The sequence below is a fragment of the Schistocerca gregaria genome, chromosome 6 (assembly GCF_023897955.1).
Source record: "Schistocerca gregaria isolate iqSchGreg1 chromosome 6, iqSchGreg1.2, whole genome shotgun sequence".
Lineage (NCBI taxonomy): Eukaryota > Metazoa > Arthropoda > Insecta > Orthoptera > Acrididae > Schistocerca > Schistocerca gregaria.
Genome location: NC_064925.1, coordinates 247,401,084 through 247,420,936, shown reverse-complemented (window position 1 = coordinate 247,420,936; position 19,853 = coordinate 247,401,084). Strand labels below are relative to the sequence as shown.

Genomic DNA, 19,853 nt, shown 5'->3' with positions numbered 1-19,853 from the left:
GTAACTGTAGAGAATGGGTTTTCCTTACAGTAAAACAATTTTGTCTTTTACACTCAGGCACCACAGAAACTTGTATAGGCATGCAATTTCAGATACAGATATAAACAGGCAGAATATGGTGCTGAGCTTGACAATGCCTATATAAGACAACAAGTGTCTGGTGCCTTTGTTAGACTGGTTACTGCCGCTGCAATGGCAGCTTATCAAGATTTCATTGAGTTTGAATGTAGTGTTATAGTTGGCACACAAGCAATAGGACACACTGTCATGAATTGGGGATTTTCCCATACAACCATTTCATGAGTGTACCATGAATATCAGGAATCCAGTAAAATCTGTTTAGTGCACTTTGTCATAAGTCATCATCATCATCATCCAGTAAAATATCAAATCTCCAACATCACTGTGGCTGGAAAAATATCCTGCAAGAATAGGACCAATGGTGACTGAAGAGAATTGTTCAGCATGACTGAAGTGCAACCCTTCTACAAATTGTTGCAGATTTCAATGCAGGGCCATAAACAAGTGTCAGCATGTGAACCATTCAATGAAACTTTATCGAAATGGGCTCTTGGAACTGAAGGCCCACTTGTGTACTCTTGATGACTGCATGACACAAAGTTTTATGCATTGCCTGGGCCCATCAACACTAAAATTGGACTGTTGATGAATGGAAACATGTTGATTGGTGAGACAAGTCTCATTTCAAATTGTATTATGCGGATGGACATGTATGGTATGGAGACAACCTCATGCATCCATGGACCCTACATGTCAGCAGGGGACTGTTGAAGCCTGTGGAGGCTCTGTAATGGTGTGGAGTGTGTGCAGTTGGAGTGATACAGGACCCTAGATATGTCTAGATATGACTCTGACAGGTGACTCTAATGTAAGTAGCCTGTCCCATCATCTGCATTTATTCATGTCCATTGTGCATTCAGACAGATTTGGGCAATTCCAGCAGGACAATGCGACACCTGACACATCCAGAATTGCTACAGAGTGGCACCATGAACAATAATCTGAGAATAAACACTTCCAATGGCCACCAAACTCCTCAGACAGAAGATTATTGAGCATATATGGGATGCCTTGCAATGCACTGTGCAGGAGAGATCTCCACCCCCTCGTACTCTTATAGATTTATGGACAGCCTAGCAGGATTCATGGTGTCCAGCACTGCCATGTCACGTTGCAGCACTCCTGAGTGCTCATGGGGGCCCTACATGATATTAAGCAAGTGTATCAGTTTCTTTTGCTCATCAGTGTATATCCCTGACTTGTTCTCATCTCAGTGGGATATAATTTGAAATTTCATGGCAGACTAAAACTGTGTGCCAGACCAAAACTCGAACTCAGGACCTTTGCCTTTTGCAGCCAAGCGCTCTACCAACTGAGCTATTCAAGCACAACTCACAACCCGTCCTCACAGCCACAATTCTGCCAGTACATTGTCTCCTACCTTCCAAACTTCACAGAAGCTCTTCTGCAAAACTAGGAGAACTTGTACACCTGGAAGAAAGGATGTTGTGGAGACATGGTTTGGCCACAACCTGGGGGATGTTTCCAGAATGAGATTTTCACACTGCAGTGAAGTGTGCGCTGATGTGAAACTTCCTGGCTGATTAAAACTGTGTGCCGGACCAAGGCTCGGGCACACAGTTTAATTTTTTGTTTGTTTGTGGGATTAAAGGGACCAGACTGCTATGGTCATCGGCCTCTTTTTCCAAAAAAAACTAAAACCACCCACAGAGAATAACAAACGAACAACAGAAAAGGTAGCAGATGACAGAGGACAAGAAATGCTCAGAAAGAGATGAGACAAAACAAATTAAAATCTCACTGAGTGTGACGGTGGTTGGCCGACCATAGAGAAAAAGTAAGAAAAGCCAACCACCGAGGAAACATTAAAAACTCAGTTTAAAATCGCAAACCAAAGGCCAGAATCAACACAAAATAAAAACAAATAAACACTCAGATTAAATGATAAAATGCCCCTGCCTGAATAAAACACAAAACTAAGTCCACCACGACAAAGTCATCTGCTAAAAGGGCAGGGAGCGTGTCAGGCAGCGCAAACGTCAGCCTGAGCACACTTAAAAGTGGACAGACCACCGTCAAAGCCGACCCACATTGACATAGAGGTGGGTCCTCACGACGGGTGTGGCCAATATGGAACCGACAAACGACAACGGAGTCGCTGCGAGGAGCTCGCAAGGAGGACCGCCATACATCCGTCGTGTCCTTAATAGGACGGAGTTTGTTTGGCGTGGTCAGGTTGCGCCATTCAATGTCCCAAAGTTCGAAAACTTTGCGGCGTAAGACAGCTCGCAAATCAGTCTCGGGGAGGCCAATGTCCAGAGATGGTTCACTGGTGGCCTGTTTGGCCAAGCAGTCAACATGTTCATTGCCCAGGATGCCGACATGGCCAGGGCTCCACACCAAGACCACAGAGCGACCACAATGGGCAAGAGTATGAAGGGACTCCTGGATAGGCATCAGCAAATGAGAGCGAGTGAAACACTGGTCGATAGCTCGTAAACTGATCAGGGAGTGGCTACAGATTACGAAGGACTCATCTGAGCAGTAGCGGATATACTCGAGGGCGCGAAATATGGCGACCAACTCAGCAGTGAAAACGCTGCAGGCAGCCGGCATTGAATATTTTTCATAATGGTCCCCTAGAGTCAGAGCATAACCAACACGTCCAGCAACCATTGAACTGTCAGTGTAAACAACGCCAGAGCCCTGATACATGGCAAGGAGGGAAAGAGAGCCTCGGCAGAAGGCTTCCAGAGGGAGGGAGTCCTTGGGCCCCGTGTCAATTCGAGCTAATGGCAAGGGCAGGGCACGCACCACGGAGGTGTATGCAGAGGGGCCCAGAAAGGAGGTGGAAGAGAGTAAACCTCAAGCCCTGAGAGAAGTTCTCTGACTTGGACCATGATCGTACAACCTGACATGGGCCGACGGTCTGGGAGATGGACGACTGACTGATGGAACAGGAGACAATAATTAGGATGCCCGGGCAAGCTAAGAACATGTGCAGAATAAGTGGCCAAGAAGCGTTGGCGCCGTATCTGCAGTGGAGGGACACCTGCCTCCACAAGTAAGCTGTTCACAGGGCTGGTCCAGAAAGAACCAGTGGCACGTCGTATCCCGCTGTGAAGGATTGGAACCAGCACCCGAAATGCCGAAGGGAATGCTGAAACATAAGCCAGGCACCCATAATCCAGACGGGACTGGATTAACGCCTGGTAGAGCCGTAAGCGGGTAGCGTGGTCGGCGGCCCAGCTGGTGTGGCTCAAGCAAAAATAGCATTAAGATGCCGCTATCACATCTTTTAAGCTGCCGAATATGTGGGAGCCAAGTCAAGAAGTTGGCCGACAAGATAAAGCTGCGGCTCAGGGTGAACTGTTCATCGCCAGCAGAAATGCATAATGCATGTCTTGGCAGCCGAAAACTGGAAGCCATGCGCTTCAGCACAAGACTGCGCCATGCGGTTAGCGCCCTGCAGCTGACATTCGGGAGCTGCAATGCTAATGGAGCTATAGTAGAGGCAGAAATCGTCAGCATACAAGGAAGCTGAGACAGACGTTCCCACCGCCGAGCGATCCCATTAATTGTAATTAAAAACAGGCAGACACTTAGGACAGATCACTGTTGTACCCCATTCTCCTGAGTGGATGGCACGATGCGATAGAAAATTTCGTATGTAAATCGGCAGTGGACCCTGAAGACCCCAACCATGAAGCGTAGAGAGGATGTGACGTCGCCACATCGTATCGTTTGCCTTCCACATATCAAAAACGACAGCGATGAGGTGCTGACGGCAGGCAACGGCCGTACGGATGGCTGACTCCTGGCTCACCACATTGTCGGCGGCAGAGCGGCCTTTACGAAACCCACTCTGAGACAAATCCAAAGGCCCCAAGACTCGAGTACCCAACTCAACCGCCGGCTCACGATGCGTTCGAGCAACTTGCAAATAACTTTGGTGAGGCTAATGGGGTGGTAGCGTCCTCCTCCAATGGGTACTTGACAGGTTTCAAAATGGGTATAAAGACGGTTTCACGCCATTGCGACGGAAACTCCCCCTCGACCCAGATACGGTTGTAAAGGTCGAGGAGACAGTCCACTGAAAGGTGTTTCAACATCTGACAGTGGATGCGATCTGGTCCAGGAGCTGTATCAGGGCAAGCGGCTAGGGCACTGTGAAATTCCCACTCACTGAAAGGTGGATTGTAGGATTCAGGATGGTGGGTGTGAAATCAAAGGCTCTGACGTTCAATCCGCTCTTTAATGGAGCGAAATGCCAGTGGGTAATTTGCAGAAGCGGAACTCAGAGCAAAATGCTCTGCCAAGCGATTTGCAATGATGTCGGAGTCAGTACAAACTGCTCCATTCAGTGAGAGGGGAGGGGCGCTGACAGGGGTTCGATAGCCATAGAGTCGCCTAATCTTGGCCCAAGCCTGCGATCGAGAGATATGGAGGCCAATGGTGAAGATATACCGTTCCCAGCATTCCTGCTTGTGTTGGCGAATGATGCAGCGGGTCCGCGCATGGGGCCGTTTAAAGGCTATGAGGTTTTCTAATGAGGGATGCCGCTTGTGACGCTGTAGCGCCCGCCTGCGATCTTTAATCGCCTGTGCGATCGCACGTGACCACCTAGGCACAGTCCTCCACCGACAGGACCCAGGATAACGGGGAATGGCAGATTCTGTGGCAGTAACGATGCCGGTGGTGACGTTGAGGCAGTGACAGAAAGATCGGATAGTGGTCACTGCCACACAGGTCGTCATGCACATTCCATTGGACAGATGGTAAGAGACTAGGGCTGCAGATCGAAAGGTCAATGGCTGAGTACGTGCCATGCGCCACACTGTGAAGGCACCATCATTGAAAATTGAAAGGTCGAGCTGTGTCAATACACTATCAATGGTGGGGCGTTGACCTGTTGCCACTGACTCACACCACAGAGGGTTATGGGCGTTGAAGGCGCCCAGTAATAGGAAAGGTGGCGGCAATTGGGCCATCAGCGCAGCGAGGACATGCTGTGGGACATCACCATCTGGTGGAAGATACAGACTGCAGACAGTAACAGCCTGTGGGGTCCATACCCCAATAGCGACAGCCTCTAAAGGTGTTTGTAGAGGGACAGACTCTCTGTGAAGGGGGTGAAGGACGCAGATGCTGACGCCACCAGATACCTTTTCAGAAGCTGCCATGTTCCTATAATAACCCTGATAGCCATGGAGGGCGGGGGTTTGCATTGCTGGATACCAAGTTTCTTGAAGAGCAATGCAGAGGAAAAGCTGGAGGCTGAGAAGCTGTCGGAGCTCAGCTAGATGGTGGAAGAAACCGCTGCAGTTCCACTGGAGGATGGTATTGTCCATGGCTGAGAAAGTCGTGAAGGGACTGGGGAGCCAGATTACGCCACTGGGTAACTTGCTGCCACCGAATCAGTACCCATGCGAGTGACATCCATTGTGTCCGAGGGTCCAGCGAAATCCAGGTCTTCAGCAGACGCCAGAATCTCGACCTCGTCCTCAGACGCTGAGCTCGTAGGAAGCTGTGGGAAGGGTGCCACCACAATGTCGGGATTCTTGGGAACCTTTTCCTTTTTCTGCTTCTTGCGCTCTGAGGGCTTCACTGGGTCAGTCTCAGTGATGGACGACGACTGTGAGGCCCCATGACCAGCGAGCAGTTGTTGTTTAAGCCACTTGCGAGTGTCCGTTTTTCCCCTGGACTGAACTTGCGAAGGGAGGTCCCCAAGGGACCCCTTCCTGGTGTGAGGAGCCGAAGATGTCTTACGCTTCTCTGGTTGGGAAGTGGGAACTGATGTCCCCAATAGTTGGGGGAGGGGGGAGTGTTGCTCCTGAAGTAGATCGAGCAGGAGCAACAGGGAGTGAAATGTCCCCCACAATCAAGGGGGGCAGAGGATTCTGACAGATCATAGAGGTAACCGTATGTGACGACACAGAAGATGGGAGAACTGTTGTTGCAGCAGCGGCGTAGGTTGACGTCATTGGCACAGTATGGAGCCTCTCATATTTCTGCTGGCCTCAGTGTAGGTCAGCCGGTCCAGGGTCTTATATTCCATGATCTTCCGTTCTTTCTGGAATACCCAGCAGTCCAGCGAGCAGGGGAAATGGTGTTCTCCGAAGTTAACATGGATAGGAGGCAGGGCACATGGAGTATTGGGATGTGAAGGACATCCACAATCTCGACACATGATGCTGGAAGTACAGCGGGATGACATATGCCCAAACTTCCAGCATTTAAAACACCTCATCAGAGGAGGGATATATGGCTTCACTTCACAGTGGTAAACCATCACCGTGACCTTTTTGGGTAAGATGTCATCCTCGAAGGCCGAGATGAAGGCACCGGTGGCTACCTGATTATCCCTCGGACCCCGATGGATGTGCCAGACGAAGTGGACACCTCTTCATTCTAGTTTGGCACATACTTCATTGTCTGACTGCAGGAGAAGGTCCCTGTGGAATATAATACCCTGGACCATGTTTAAACTCTTATGGGGCGTGATGGTAACTGAAACATCCCCCAACTTGCCACAAGCGATCAACCTCCATGACTGGGCAGAGGATGCTGCTTTGATTAGAACTTACCCAGAGCACATTTTCGACAAGCCCTCCACCTCCCCAAACTTGTCCTCTAAATGCTCCACAAAATACTGCCATCTTTAGATACATTCCTCCCATGGAGTGGCCAGGGAGGGAAATGATCTCGGATCATATTTCTTCCCGTTGAAGTTAGACTTCGATTGCTTAGAGACTGCTGGTGGAGGCCCACTAGCGAGATATGATGTACCACGCTTCTTTGCGGGTCATTGGCCCTGATGCCACCCACTTCGACTAAGGGATCTCCCCACGGGCGCCACCCAGCCACAGCAAAGACCACCTGGCAGGATGCCCTTTGCCGGGAATCCTGATGCACCAGATAGATAGGCATCTACTCCTCGGCATACGTGGGGAGGTAGTAGCTCAGGCATCAGCATTACGATCCCTGTTTAGTCAGGGGGCTACCACCAAGAGGGTACATGACAACCCCACCGCAACGGACTGGCTACAATGCTGGATGTTGGGTGTCGAATATCCATGTATATCACGATTGCGAAGATGGAAGTGCACAATGGAGGGAATGTATGCTACACGGAACACACTGCAGCTGATGTGGCTGGAAGCTCAGTGTAAGTCCAACTCCATGAAATTAACGAATGTGCCAGATCTTAGGGCAAGATGGATATATAATGCACCATGTAAGGCGTTCTTCCCCAAAAAGGTACGAACTAATGGAAAATTTTTGAATGTAGTGGTTAAACCCCTTAGGGGACCATCACATACAGGCTGAAACATTTGAGGCTCCTTTTAGTCGCCTCTTACGACAGGCAGGAATACTACAGGCCTATTCTAACCATTAAACCTGCAGAGGACTTTGCACAATCATCTGAGGTTCTGAGGGCTACGGGTATGCTAACTGACATATAGGAAGTTCAACATACTTCCCCCCACCATTTGTCAATCAGTTCACTGGGGGTAATATAGTGTCGGTGGTACATGTGTGAGCAAAACATCAAGGTGGTCGGCCTCCCTCACCTCGGCAGCCATGAATGCAGCAGCCGCACAGCAAGTTTCATGTTTTTCTGTATAGTGTAAAATTCCGTCTCGTCACATATCACAAGTTGTTAGTTTCACTGTTTAACCCTTCAGCGTCATTGCCAGACAAAGCAGCCCATCATATTCAATACTGAGCACTGTTTGCCTCTCAGTACCACTATGAGATTCACTTCCACCTCCCAGCTAAACATACAAATGCTGATGCACCTTCCCTCTGGCTGATCCAGACCCAGTTTTTGATAAGGAGGAGTTAGTTTCCATGGTTATGAACACACTCAACAGACTGTAGATGGATCTCGAATCACTAATGCTTGAGTTGCACAGGATAGTGCTACCAGTCCAATTTAATTCAAAGTAATACATTGCGTACCACAGGGGTGGTCCAAGGTGACTTCACTGTAAGAATCCAAACCTTCCATAGTTACTATGTGTTTTGGCATCACTTCTCTGTCATTGATGGTGTTCTACTCCTTGATATGGACTATTCAACTCCTCATGTAGTGATTCCCTTGACACAGTTAGCTGCAACTGACGGCTCATGGTTGCAACACAGGAGGAGGAACAGAAAACAGCGAAGTCGTCCACAAATAAGGAGCACTGTACCAGACACCACACTGTAGACGTTATACTGTTGATGGCTATGGCAAAGAGGATAATGCTTAAAACACTGCCCTGGGGGACACCGTTCTCTTGCTCAAAGTGATCAGACAGTGTGTCACCAACTCGGGTTCCAAAAAACTGCTGAGACAAGAAAGACTGAATAAAAATGGGGAGGCGGCCACGAAAGCCCCATTGATGCAGTTGTGCAAGAATACAGTGTCTCCAAGTAGTATCATATGCCTTGCTGATATCAAAGAAGATACCGATACAGTGATGCTGACGGACGAAAGACTGCTGAATAGCCGCCTCTAGGAGGGTCAGGTGGTCGACCGCAGACCGAAATTTTCGGAACCACACTGAAAGCGGCTAAGGAGCTGTCTGGTCTCTAACAGCCAGACCAGACGACGGTTAACCATCCGTTCCAGGGTCTTTCCAATACAGCTTGTCAAGGCGATACTATGATAACTACTGGAACATGTGCGGTCCTTTCCTGGTTTGAGGAGAGGGATGAGAATTGCCTCCCTCCACGAGATAGGGAACACTCCTGTCTGCCATATGAGATTAAAACATTCGAGGAGGATCTCCTTTGACGCCGCTGGCAGATGTCGAAGCATGGAGTACCGGATGCGGTCGTGACCTGGTGTAGTATCAGAAGTCTCAGTAAGTGCCGATTCAAGTTCCCACATGGAGAAAGGGGAGTTGTAGGCCTCAGAACTGTTCGACCGAAAGTCCAAATTTGCTCTTTCGACAGCCGCACAATAGCGTCGAAACACTGGTTCCTGGTTTGCAGTGGCAGTACTTTGTGCAAAATGCTCTGCCAGCGTCTGATCAAAGGCTCTCGGTGTCGTTTGGAGGCATCCCTGATTCAGGACTGCAGTTATTGGTAAATGGCTGCGTTTACCGGAAATCCTCCAGATGGCTTCCCATACTTTTGTGGAACAAGTGGAACGGTTGATGGAGTCCAGGAACTCCTATCATGACCTTTTCTTGCTCTCTTTAATGACACGGCGTGCCCTGGATCTCGCGATTCGAAAGGCAGTAAGATTGACCGCTGTTGGGGGGCATTTAAATAGTTGAAGAGCCGCACGCCTGTCCTGGATGGCTGAATGGTACTCTTCTGTCCACCAAGGCACAAGGCGCCGCTTAAGAGTGCCAGAAGACTGTGGTATGGACAGGTCAGCAGCATGATGGATCACAAGTGTTATGTGATCCACCCATTCCTGTATGCTGTTGTGGTGTTCAAAGACAGCCAACTGACTGAACAGCGGCCAGTTAGCGCTGCCAATCATCCACTATGACGACCTCTGCTCCTGCAATACACCATCCAGGAGATGAATGCGAATGGGGAAGTGATCGCTGGAATGAAGGTCGTAAGTGACCTCCCAATGAACAGAGTCGGCGACGGTTGGAGAGCAGAAAGATAGGCCAATGGCTGAGAATGACCCAGTAGCAGCAGAGAAATGAGTTCGAATACCAGTGTTGAGGATGCACAACACTTGAGATGTTAGGATGCTCTCCAAAACTCGACCTCGAGCGCAAAGAGAAGGGGAGCTCCACAGAACATGATGGGCATTGAAGTCGCCCAGGAGGAGAAATGGGTGGGGGAGTTGAGCGTAAGATCTGTGAGAGCCTCTAAGTTCACTGCATCCAGAGGAGGTAGGGAGCAAACAGTAAGCCTCCAACAGGAATGAAATTCAACTGCAACTGCTTGCAGGTCAGTATCCAGGGGGAGAGCAGAGGAGTGGTGGTCATTGTTGACAAACACGGCAACTCTGCCTTTGGCCCTTTCCCCAGTCAGGTCATCCTTGCGATATAACGTATAGCCCCTTAGTACAGGAGCATCAGATGTTTGTAAATGCATTTCCTGTAAACACAAGCACAGGGGGCATTGCTGTGCTAGGAGGTTCAGTTCCTCCACATGTGCCCGGAATCCATTCATGTTCCACTGTATAATGGGAGCCATGTATCAGGGTGGGAGTATCTTCATCCTCACTTTCTGTCGGGGAGGAGAGCCCACAACAGGTGCAGGCTCAGTTTTGAGGCGAGATGATTGCCCCAGTCTGACATCAACCTCCATCACCTATGAAGAGGAGTCGAGAGAGACATCAGAGAGAATGACGTCAACATCAACAGACTGTATGACTTCAGTCTCCTTCAGCAGGCGAGTCTTTACCTTTGTCTTTGGTTTAGATTTTTTGGTCTGAAGTTGCATTGGAGCCAAAACCTCAGAAGCAGTAGGGGGTGTAGCATGATGTGAGCTACCCATAGCCGGGGGGGGGGGGGGGGAGGGGGGAGCAGCAGGCTTCACAGGAACTGCAGCAGCACACGTACATTGACAAATGCAGGTGCTAGTGCTGACAGTAGCAACCTCCGTTTGTGTAGCGGCATCAGTTTGCCAGACTGGCTGTTTCAGAACGGAAGAAAAGGAGGCAGCGAACGTGGGCTGCTGCATGAACCTGTATATTTTCTTTGCCTCACCATACGGGATGCGTTTTATGGTTTTAAGTTCCTGGATCTTTCGTTCCTCAAGGAAAACTCTGCACTCCCTACTCCACACAGGGTGATCCCTCATGGGCGGCTTTACCACATTTCCCACAAGTGGCTTCCCCTCTACAGCTGAGAGTAGTGTGTCCAAAGTGTTGGCATTTAAAACACCGCATGGGGTTGGGATAATAAGGCCGTACACTGAGACGTAGGAAAGCTGCCTCCACATGCTCTGGCAATTTGGTTCTGTTAAACGTAAGGGTAAATGAGTCAGACTTCATGAGAGCACCATCCACCCACTTCATAACGTGTTGCACGTCGAAAATTCCTTCCTGGGACCATTCAGCCTTCAGTTCGTCTTGGGGAATGTCAATGAGGTCTCTGCAAGTCACAACACCCTTGCTGTAGTTCAAGGTGTTGTGAAATTCAGTCTCTATCGCAAAGTCCCCAAGAAATTGTGCCTTCTGAAGGTTCTGGACTTGCTGGAAGCTAGATGTTTCAGCCAACAAGGTTCCATTTCGCAAGCGCTTGACAGATTTTCAGGTGTCAGCAATGCCTTCTAAGCCTTTCTGTATATAAAATGGTGAAACTTTGTCGAAACTCTCCTCCTTTCTTTTAATTATGAGGAACACATTCTGCGAAGCAGTTTGCATTCTGTTACTAGTAACTGAATCAGGTGGAGTGGCTACACCTGCCCCCTTGTTGGGTTGGGTGTTAGAACCCACCAGCTGTCCACCCTTTCCGCTGGAAGGAGAAGAATAAAAGTTCAAAGGTTCCATCTCGGTCCACCTAGACAAAGCCCTGCGTGCCTAGGTAAGCCTTATACAACTGAGGTGTGGCAGGTTCCCCAGAGGTTGCCCGCTAACGATTGTTGCACCTCAACAGACGTGCATCTCATCAGCGCGCAGCACACGTTGAGATTGATGAGTTGTTTATAGAGGTTTATTCCATCTTCCCAATCCGGGCAATCAAGCCAAGAACCCTGTTCCCTGAGACACACAACATTCCACCGCCACGCCGCACAGTGGTCGCTGAAGTATGCTCAGAGCTTACGGTGATAGGGGACTGGCGGCGCTTACCAGTCTCCAGCTCAGGAACCCCGGGGTCGCCAAGCCCGTACCCAGCAAATGAATGATGAGCCCCTGGGGGCTCACTTGATGCAGCTGGGTCCCTGAGACAACATATAAGGGTTCACCCAACGCTGGTCAACGAACCTGGTGCAGCTTCTCCAATACCATTATAAGTACCAATACAGTTGCCATCCACACTGGAGCCATCTCCTCCACCTGACACCAACTGTTGATGGGGACATGGAGCTCTGCTGATGTCAAGGGTTGACATGAGAAGGTGGACTGTGATACTGTCCATGCCCCAAGTACTTCCAACTACATACTCCTGTGTCATCACGTCATCTCAGTCAGAGCCTCACAGAGGAAGATCCTATGAACATCTTGCAAATCTGAGTTGTTCCTCAAAGAAAGAGGAATGAAGTAATGCACACACGCTTGAAAGCCACCCTTATTAGCAATGTGTTGTTATCCATGAGAGTAACTTGTGAAAGAGCAATACTGTGAACTTCCGATAGAGCCCACCACAAGCAGGTGCTTATTTGGATCCTAACATGCTATGTTTGTGCTCAGTTATCACATTACTACTGCTTGCATATGTTTTCCTTATTTTATTGTGTTCAGTGTATATTATGATGATTGGCGTACACACCACAGTCTAATAACATTGTATTAACATTCTTGGTTGTGTTGTGTGTCCAAGTTACAACACATTCTTTAGCCGATTTAGTGACAGGGGGCCTCTTTGCAGCTGTTTCTGTTGTTGATACTCTCACAATGCAGCACTGCTACTGCTGATATTCAGATGCAACAATTTTACCAGCAGTTAACAGCCTTACTTCTCAGTAGCCACTATGTTTCATATGGAAAACTTCAGCCTTCTTAACCCTTTACACCAATAGTTACTTCACGAAAGAAATCAGTATGGATCACCAAGTGACAAACAGCATACTAACATCAAAACAAGAACATTTCACATTCTGACTGCTTACAGCACAATATTTTTACCTGGGGGCAGACAGTGGAACTACAGTGAACACACTGATTAATGAACATAACTACAACGTTTCAGCATCGTGTGGCGTATGCAGCCCATACTGCAGAACTCTGAACACCATTTTTATTATTACCACCTGGTAGAATCAAGGATTGAAGATACCTGCTAGCTACACAAAAAGTTGCAATGTTAATTGTAAACAGTCATCTATCCTTACGGCACACAGATAATCATTGTTCCATGACAAATACATATGCAGTCATATAAATACTAAGTTAGGAATAAGGGATAAAAAACACATGTTTAATACAACTAAGAAGCTGCAACATTTTGCAAAGTAGTAGTATTGCTGTTAATATTGCTATTTTAAATTAAACTTGAGTAAAAACAATGATTGGCAGTATTTTAACAATGGTTACTTATACATGTATTTCCTAACATCTACTTATTCTGTTAATGCATAGTAGATCATTATAAGTCAATGAATGAATGAAAGAGAATAAATATATGTAATGTAATCTACTGCCTGCACAATGAGAGATACTACTAAGAGCCATAAAAGCTGAACTGAGACTATTACCTTTTTTTTACTGTTGTGAGGACAGTGGCTGCTAATGTCAATAAAAATATTACAATATCTCAATCCACTACAAGTTTTATATTCCATCCATTATGGGTTGTGATGACTATACCATTGTCATCATTAGGTGCATGGCTTTTTACTTCTAAATCATTCTAAGTCAGGAACGCTGTTGATAACTTGCTATATTGTGCAAGGTGACTAGGTGGGTATGTTGCATGTTTCAAGTACAAGAACTATAGGATGTATGCTGCATTCTGATGTGGAAAAATCACAAATGCTGCATCTCACACCATACCTTAGTTAATACAATGTTGTGGCTGTGCTTCGAAGAGGTTACACATACACATGTACTTATTACATTCAAACCAGCTTAAAGATCACACTTTTATCATTTACCTACTCAGTGGATAATGCTTTTTGGTGCAGATTTTTTCATTAATTTTGTTTAAATATAGTTTTCAAACAGAAAAAGTTATATTCTGTGATTTCAGGTGCTACAGAATGGTACCTACCAACCACGTGCTTTGTCGTGGACTCTTGGCCAAGATGAGTGTAAACTGAAAGTTGGGGCAGACTATTCAAACACATCATTGGATAATGTAGTCATGCGAAGATGTTTGCCTCATGTAAGCACTTGTGCCCATGACTGGACAAATGAAACAGTGGAAAATCTTTGCTATTCCTATACACACTTTGTTTATGGAAGAGTAAATGGAGCAAAAAAGGTAATTTGTTGGAAATAGTTTAAGTGCTGTAATTTTTTATATTTTTTTCTAATTAACTTCATCTAGCTGGACATTTACTTTTACAATTGTATTAGATGCCTTTAGGAACAAGATTATCTGCTATGAATTGTACAATGATTGATCTTCACTTGTATGATTCTTGAAGTTTTCCCAGAGGCTGGAATATTCCATAATTTTCTGGTGTGTATCTCTTTTAACCCAAGAACACTGTAATTTATTGATCGAACAGTACACGCACATGGAAGATGTAGTACAATACAATTAACAATACATCAGAGCCTAATGGAGCCCTGTGCTCCAGCATATGTAATCATTAATTCCAACAGGGATACCGCTGGCAAGCTTCACGCACAGCTGCTGTTGTATTAGTAGGCTGGGTGGCCCCTAGTTGCTGAATCAAGACATGAGAACTATGAAGTGGCGCACACACTAAATTATAATGTACTCACCAAGTGGCAACAGGAAAACAATTGATTAGTTTCATTGTTATATATCACACTCTGAAGTGGTAGTTATAGAACTTCTCTTTCTTTGTGAAGAAGTGAGCACTGCACTCACATCCACTTCTTCTGTGGTCAATGAATGTTAGTTGGTCATGCAGCGTGCTGCCACCAGCGCTTAGGGTCAGAAGTGACACGAGCACGGCAGTTGTGGTGCCTGTCCCTCTGTGAGAGGCCATATGATAAGATACGTGACCGTGTTGCAGCTCCCATTTCTGCATCTGAGTTCAACCCCAGGGAAGAAAGTTGCACTGATGGTGGTGGAACAGGCGGTGCCAGCTGCAATGGAGTATGTATGTAGCTGTAGGTAATGATTTGAGATTTACTGTTTTGTATTAGCGCTTGGAGCTCTGGTTCTTTCCCAACATGTCTTCGACAATTTACCACCACACTCTTTGAGACTGAAGCCCTTTCTGTAGTTTCCCGAAACCCTCTTACCTAAAAAAACTCCCCAGTTGCCACCTTACAGCCACTCTTTCCTTCTAACCACGTTCTGTGTGTAGTGGACCCCTTTTGTGTTAAATGGAAACCAAAATCAACCACATTACGATGCAAGTAGATGAATCTGCAGCCTACACAGTCGCAGAACTACCTGAGCCTCTGATGGAGAACCTCCATTCGGTTGTTCACCAAAGGTACACAGTCTTGTCGATGATACTATGGATGGTGAGTGGTGGTGGTGGTTGTTGGGATGTTTAGGGGGGACTAAACAGTGAAGGTCATCAGTCCCCCATTCCAAAAACAGGCGAGACGAAAATTTACGGAGCAGGTAAAACCTCAAGGGGGGAGGAGACGACCCTACCCCCAGTCACTGAAAGAACACCAATGTGGCAGCGAACGATAGAGACAAGAAGAGGACACACGAACACTGGACAGAAAGAACCGGAAGGAAAGAAGAGGGCCGGAGACTGGTTGACTGACCATGAGAACAAAAAAAGGGAAAGAGTCAACCATCCGAATACACACTAAAATCGGCAACCAATGAGAGACTCGAGGACAAGAGACACAGAAAGGGAAAGGGGCAGGACCCCCCTAAATGGAACCATAAAAAGGACTACCACGGATAAAATTTAAAACGTCGTCAGCCATGGAGGCATCATCGCTTAAAACCAAAGGCAATGTGCCCGGGAGATTAAAAGACTGCCGGAGGGTGTGCAGTCGGGGACACTCCAACAAAATGTGGGCGACCGTCAACCGGGACCCGCAATGACACAGGGGGGGATCCTCCTGATGCAAAAGATGTCCAAAGTCAGGTAGGTATGGCCGATGAGGAGCCGACACAGGATGACACAGTCCCTGCGAGAAGCCCGCAGGGACGACCGCCACACATCGGTCGTCTCCTTAACAGCCCGCAGTTTATTTGGCGAAGTCAGGCTACGCCACTCGTCATGCCACATGCCAAGCATCTTAAGGCGCAACCCCAGCTGCAGATCATGAGCCGGGAGGCCGATCTCCAAAGTTGGGGCGTTGATCGCCCCTTTGGCCAGCCTGTCGACACTTTCGTTCCCCGGGATGCCAACGTGACCTGGCGTCCAAACAAAGACCACTGAACGACCATAGCGGGTAATGGCAAAAACAGACTCCTGAATAAAGGATACCAGAGGAGAAGAGGTATAGCAGTGGTCGATAGCCTGGAGGCTGCTCAGGGAGTCACTGCAGATGACAATGGATGTACCTGAGCAGGAACGCATATGCTCAAGAGCGCGCAATGTGGCCACCAGCTCTACAGCAAAAATACTGCAGCCATCCGGCAAGGAGCGCTGTTCAACACGGGCAGCGTGAGCAAAAGCATAGGCAGTACGACCATCCACCAGGGAACCATCAGTGTAGACAGGCTCACAGCCGGAAAATGAGGCGAGGAGCGCAAGAAAATGGCGACGGAGGGCCACAGGCGGAACCGAGTCCTTGGGTTCCTGTGCCAAGTCCAGGTGGACGGACGGCCAGGGCATACACCAGGGAGGCGTGCGTGCACGGATCCGGAAGGGTGGCAGAAGAGGGAACGACCCCAGTTCCGACAGCAGGGACTGGATGCAGACAGCAATGGAAAGCCCAGACCTAGGTCGTCGGTCGGGCAGAGGGAGGACCCTGGCAGGGAAAAGCAGGCGACGATTGGGATGGCCCGGTGAGCAATGCACATGGACAGCATAGTCGGTGAGCAGTTGGTGGCGGCGAATCCGCAGCGGGGGAACCCCGGCCTCCACCAGTAGGCTATCCATGGGGCTCGTACGGAAAGCGCCAGTTGCAAGCCGAACCCCACAGTGGTGTATGGGGTCCAACAACGTCAACACTGAGGGTGATGCAGACCCATAGGCCAGGCTCCCATAATCAAGCCTGGACTGCACAAGGGCTCTGCAACAGCGTGCAGCGATCTGTACCCCAAGATGAGTGGCTCAGGCAGCGGTGTGCATTGAGGTGCCGCCAGCACTTTTGCTTCAGCTGAGTAACATGTGGAACCCATGTGAGCCGGGCATCAAAGACGAGTCCTAAGAAGCAGCTAGTGTCTACCACTTCAAGTAGGTGACCGTCAAGGTAAAGTTCCGGATGAGGGTGGACCGTCCGACGCCTGCAGAAGTCCATAACTCGAGTCTTGGCTGCAGAGAACTGAAATCCATGAGTCAGAGCCCATGATGCCGCCTTGCGAACGGCTGCTTGCAGCCTGCGTTTGGCGACTCCCATAGTCGTTAAGCTAAATGAGATGCAGAAGTTGTCGGCATACAAAGAAGGAGAAACCGGCGACCCCACGGCTGCAGCCAGACCATTAATGGCCACTAGAAATAAGGAAATGCTCAACACCAAGCCCTGCGGGACCCCATTTTCCTGTATATAAGATGAACTAGGGGCGGCACCGACTTGCACCCGGAAAGAGCGGCGCAATAAAAAGTTTTGAAGAAAAGCTGGGAGCTGACCACGAAGACCCCACTCACGCAATGTAGCAAGGATGTGATGCCTCCATGTCGTGTCATATGCCTTCCGCAGATAAAAAAATACAGCAACAAGCTGCTGACGGCGGGCAAAGGCCGTACGGATAGCAGATTCCAGCTGCACCAAATTGTCTGCAGCAGACTGGCCCTGACGGAAGCCAACCTGGGATGGAGCGACTCAAGGACCCAACACAAACGCCGCCCCATATGTTCAAGCAATTTGCACAAAACGTTGGTGAGGGTAATGGGACGATAGCTGTCCACCGCCAGAGGGTCCGCACCGGGCGTCAAGATGCGGACAATAACACCCTCTCGCCATTGCAACAGGAACACGCCCTCGCTCCAAATGCGGTTAAAGATGGTGAGGATGTGTCTCTGGCAGTCCCTGGAGAGATGCTTCAGCATCTGCGTGTGGATGCAGTCCGGTCCTGGCACCATATCAGGGCAATCGGCGAGGGCAGCGAGGAATTCCCTCTCGCTGAAAGGAGCATTGTATTTTTCAGAACGACGTGTGTGGAATGATAATGGAGTCTGCTCGGCGCGCTCCTTTAGAGAGCGAAAGGTGGGAGGGTAAGTTGCAGTCGCAGTCGCAGAGCTCGTAGCAAAGTGCGCGGTAAGGTGGTCAGCAATGGCGGCAGCGTCAGTGCAGACAGCGCCGTCCAGGGAGATTCCAGTGACACCCATAGGGGCTGGTATCCATAAATCCGCTGTATGCGGGACCACACGCCGACGGGGAGACAAGGGAGCCCAAGGATGAAACATACATCTCCCAGCACTCCTGCTTACGCCGTGCAATAAGACGACGGGCCAAGGCACGGAGCTTCTTAAAGGCGATGAGGGTCTCCAGAGACGGGTGCCGCCTATAACGCTGGAGAGCCCGCCTACGGTCGCGAATAGCCTCAGCAATCTCCAGCGACCACCAGGGGACAGGGAGTCCAGAAGAGCGGGGGATGGCAGCCTCGGCAGCAGAAATAATTGACGTGGTCAAGACACGGACCACCTCGTCAATGTCACCCTGTGGGGGAGAAGCAATGGTGGCAGCGGAAGTAAAAGCCGGCCAGTCAGCCCTGTTGAGAGCCCAGCGGGGCAGGCGCCCAGTAGAATGACACTGGGGCAGTGACAAATAGATGGGAAAATGGTCACTACCACACAGGTCAGGATGGGACAAGTCCGGGGCTGCAAAGAGAGAGATCGATGGCCGAGAACGAGCCATGGGCCACACTGAAATGCGTGGTAGCACCGGTGTTCAAGAGGCTAAGGCCGAGCTGAGCCAACACATGCTTCACGGCACGACCGCGGTCATCAGAGACAGTCCCACCCCATAGAGGGTTGTGGGCATTGAAATCGCCCAGAAGCAGCAATGGTGGCGGGAGTTGAGCCAGCAGCGCAGCCAAGACATGGCGGGGGAGCTGCCCATCCAGAGGAACGTAAACAGAGCAAACGGTAATACCGGTGAGACCTCAATCCTGACAGCGACTGCCTCTAAAGGTGTCAGAAGGGGTACTGGCGAGCTTCAGTCAGAGTGGTGAACAAAGAGGCAAACTCCACCTGAAGCTCGTTGACAGGCAGCGCGGTTCTTATAGTATCCCCGATAACCGCGAAGGGCAGGGGTCCGCATTGCTGGAAACCAAGTTTCCTGAAGAGCAATGCAGAGAACAGGGGAAACACTCAGAAGCATCCGGAGCTCAGGCAGGTGGCGGAAATAACCGCCGCAATTCCACTGGAGAATGGAAGCAGGAAGGGACTGGGAGGGCATGAAGGCGACTAAGAGGCAGACGGCGCCTCAGAGCCAACAGCCGCCACCGGGCGAGAGTCAGCTGCGTCCATAGGAAAGGCCCCCAAGGGTTCCGTGAGGGCGAGATCCGTGGCAGAGCCAAGGATCTCCATCTCATCCCCAGAGCCAGAACTATGTACAGCAGACGGTACGGAAACCGCCGGAACGCCCTTCTTCTTGGACACGTTCCGTTCCTTCTTCTCGGGTCTGTCCTTGGGCTTAGAGGGCTGGGAGAGTTTCTCTGAAGGAGCGTCAGAGGCTGACGATAACACAGAAGCCCTACAACCAGCAGGTGGCGGAACCTTCAGCCACTGGCTGACATCCGGCTGGGTAGGAGAAGAAACGGAAGAAGGGAGGGCCCCGAGGGATCCCTTCCGCGAGAGAGGAACTGGCAGAGACAACGCCGGCGGAGAAGGAGGGGGAGGGGGAGGGATCGACCCCCCTGGTTTTTGAGCAAATGGCACTCCCGAAGCATGTGCGGGGGGAGTGACAGAAGTGGGTTTGCCCCCAACTGCTAAGGGGGCAACAGAGGAAGGCTTGCCCC

General features: G+C 49.4%; 1 protein-coding gene across 1 annotated transcript in view; it reads left to right on the top strand.

The window, feature by feature from the left end:
- The window catches only part of LOC126278566 (adhesion G-protein coupled receptor D1-like), a 159,291-nt gene that overhangs the window by 122,217 nt on the left and 17,221 nt on the right, over nt 1-19,853 (top strand). The window contains exon 6 of the mRNA XM_049978767.1: nt 13,860-14,093. Coding sequence (XP_049834724.1) covers nt 13,860-14,093 — 234 coding nt within the window. The remainder of the gene's footprint in view (nt 1-13,859; nt 14,094-19,853) is intronic.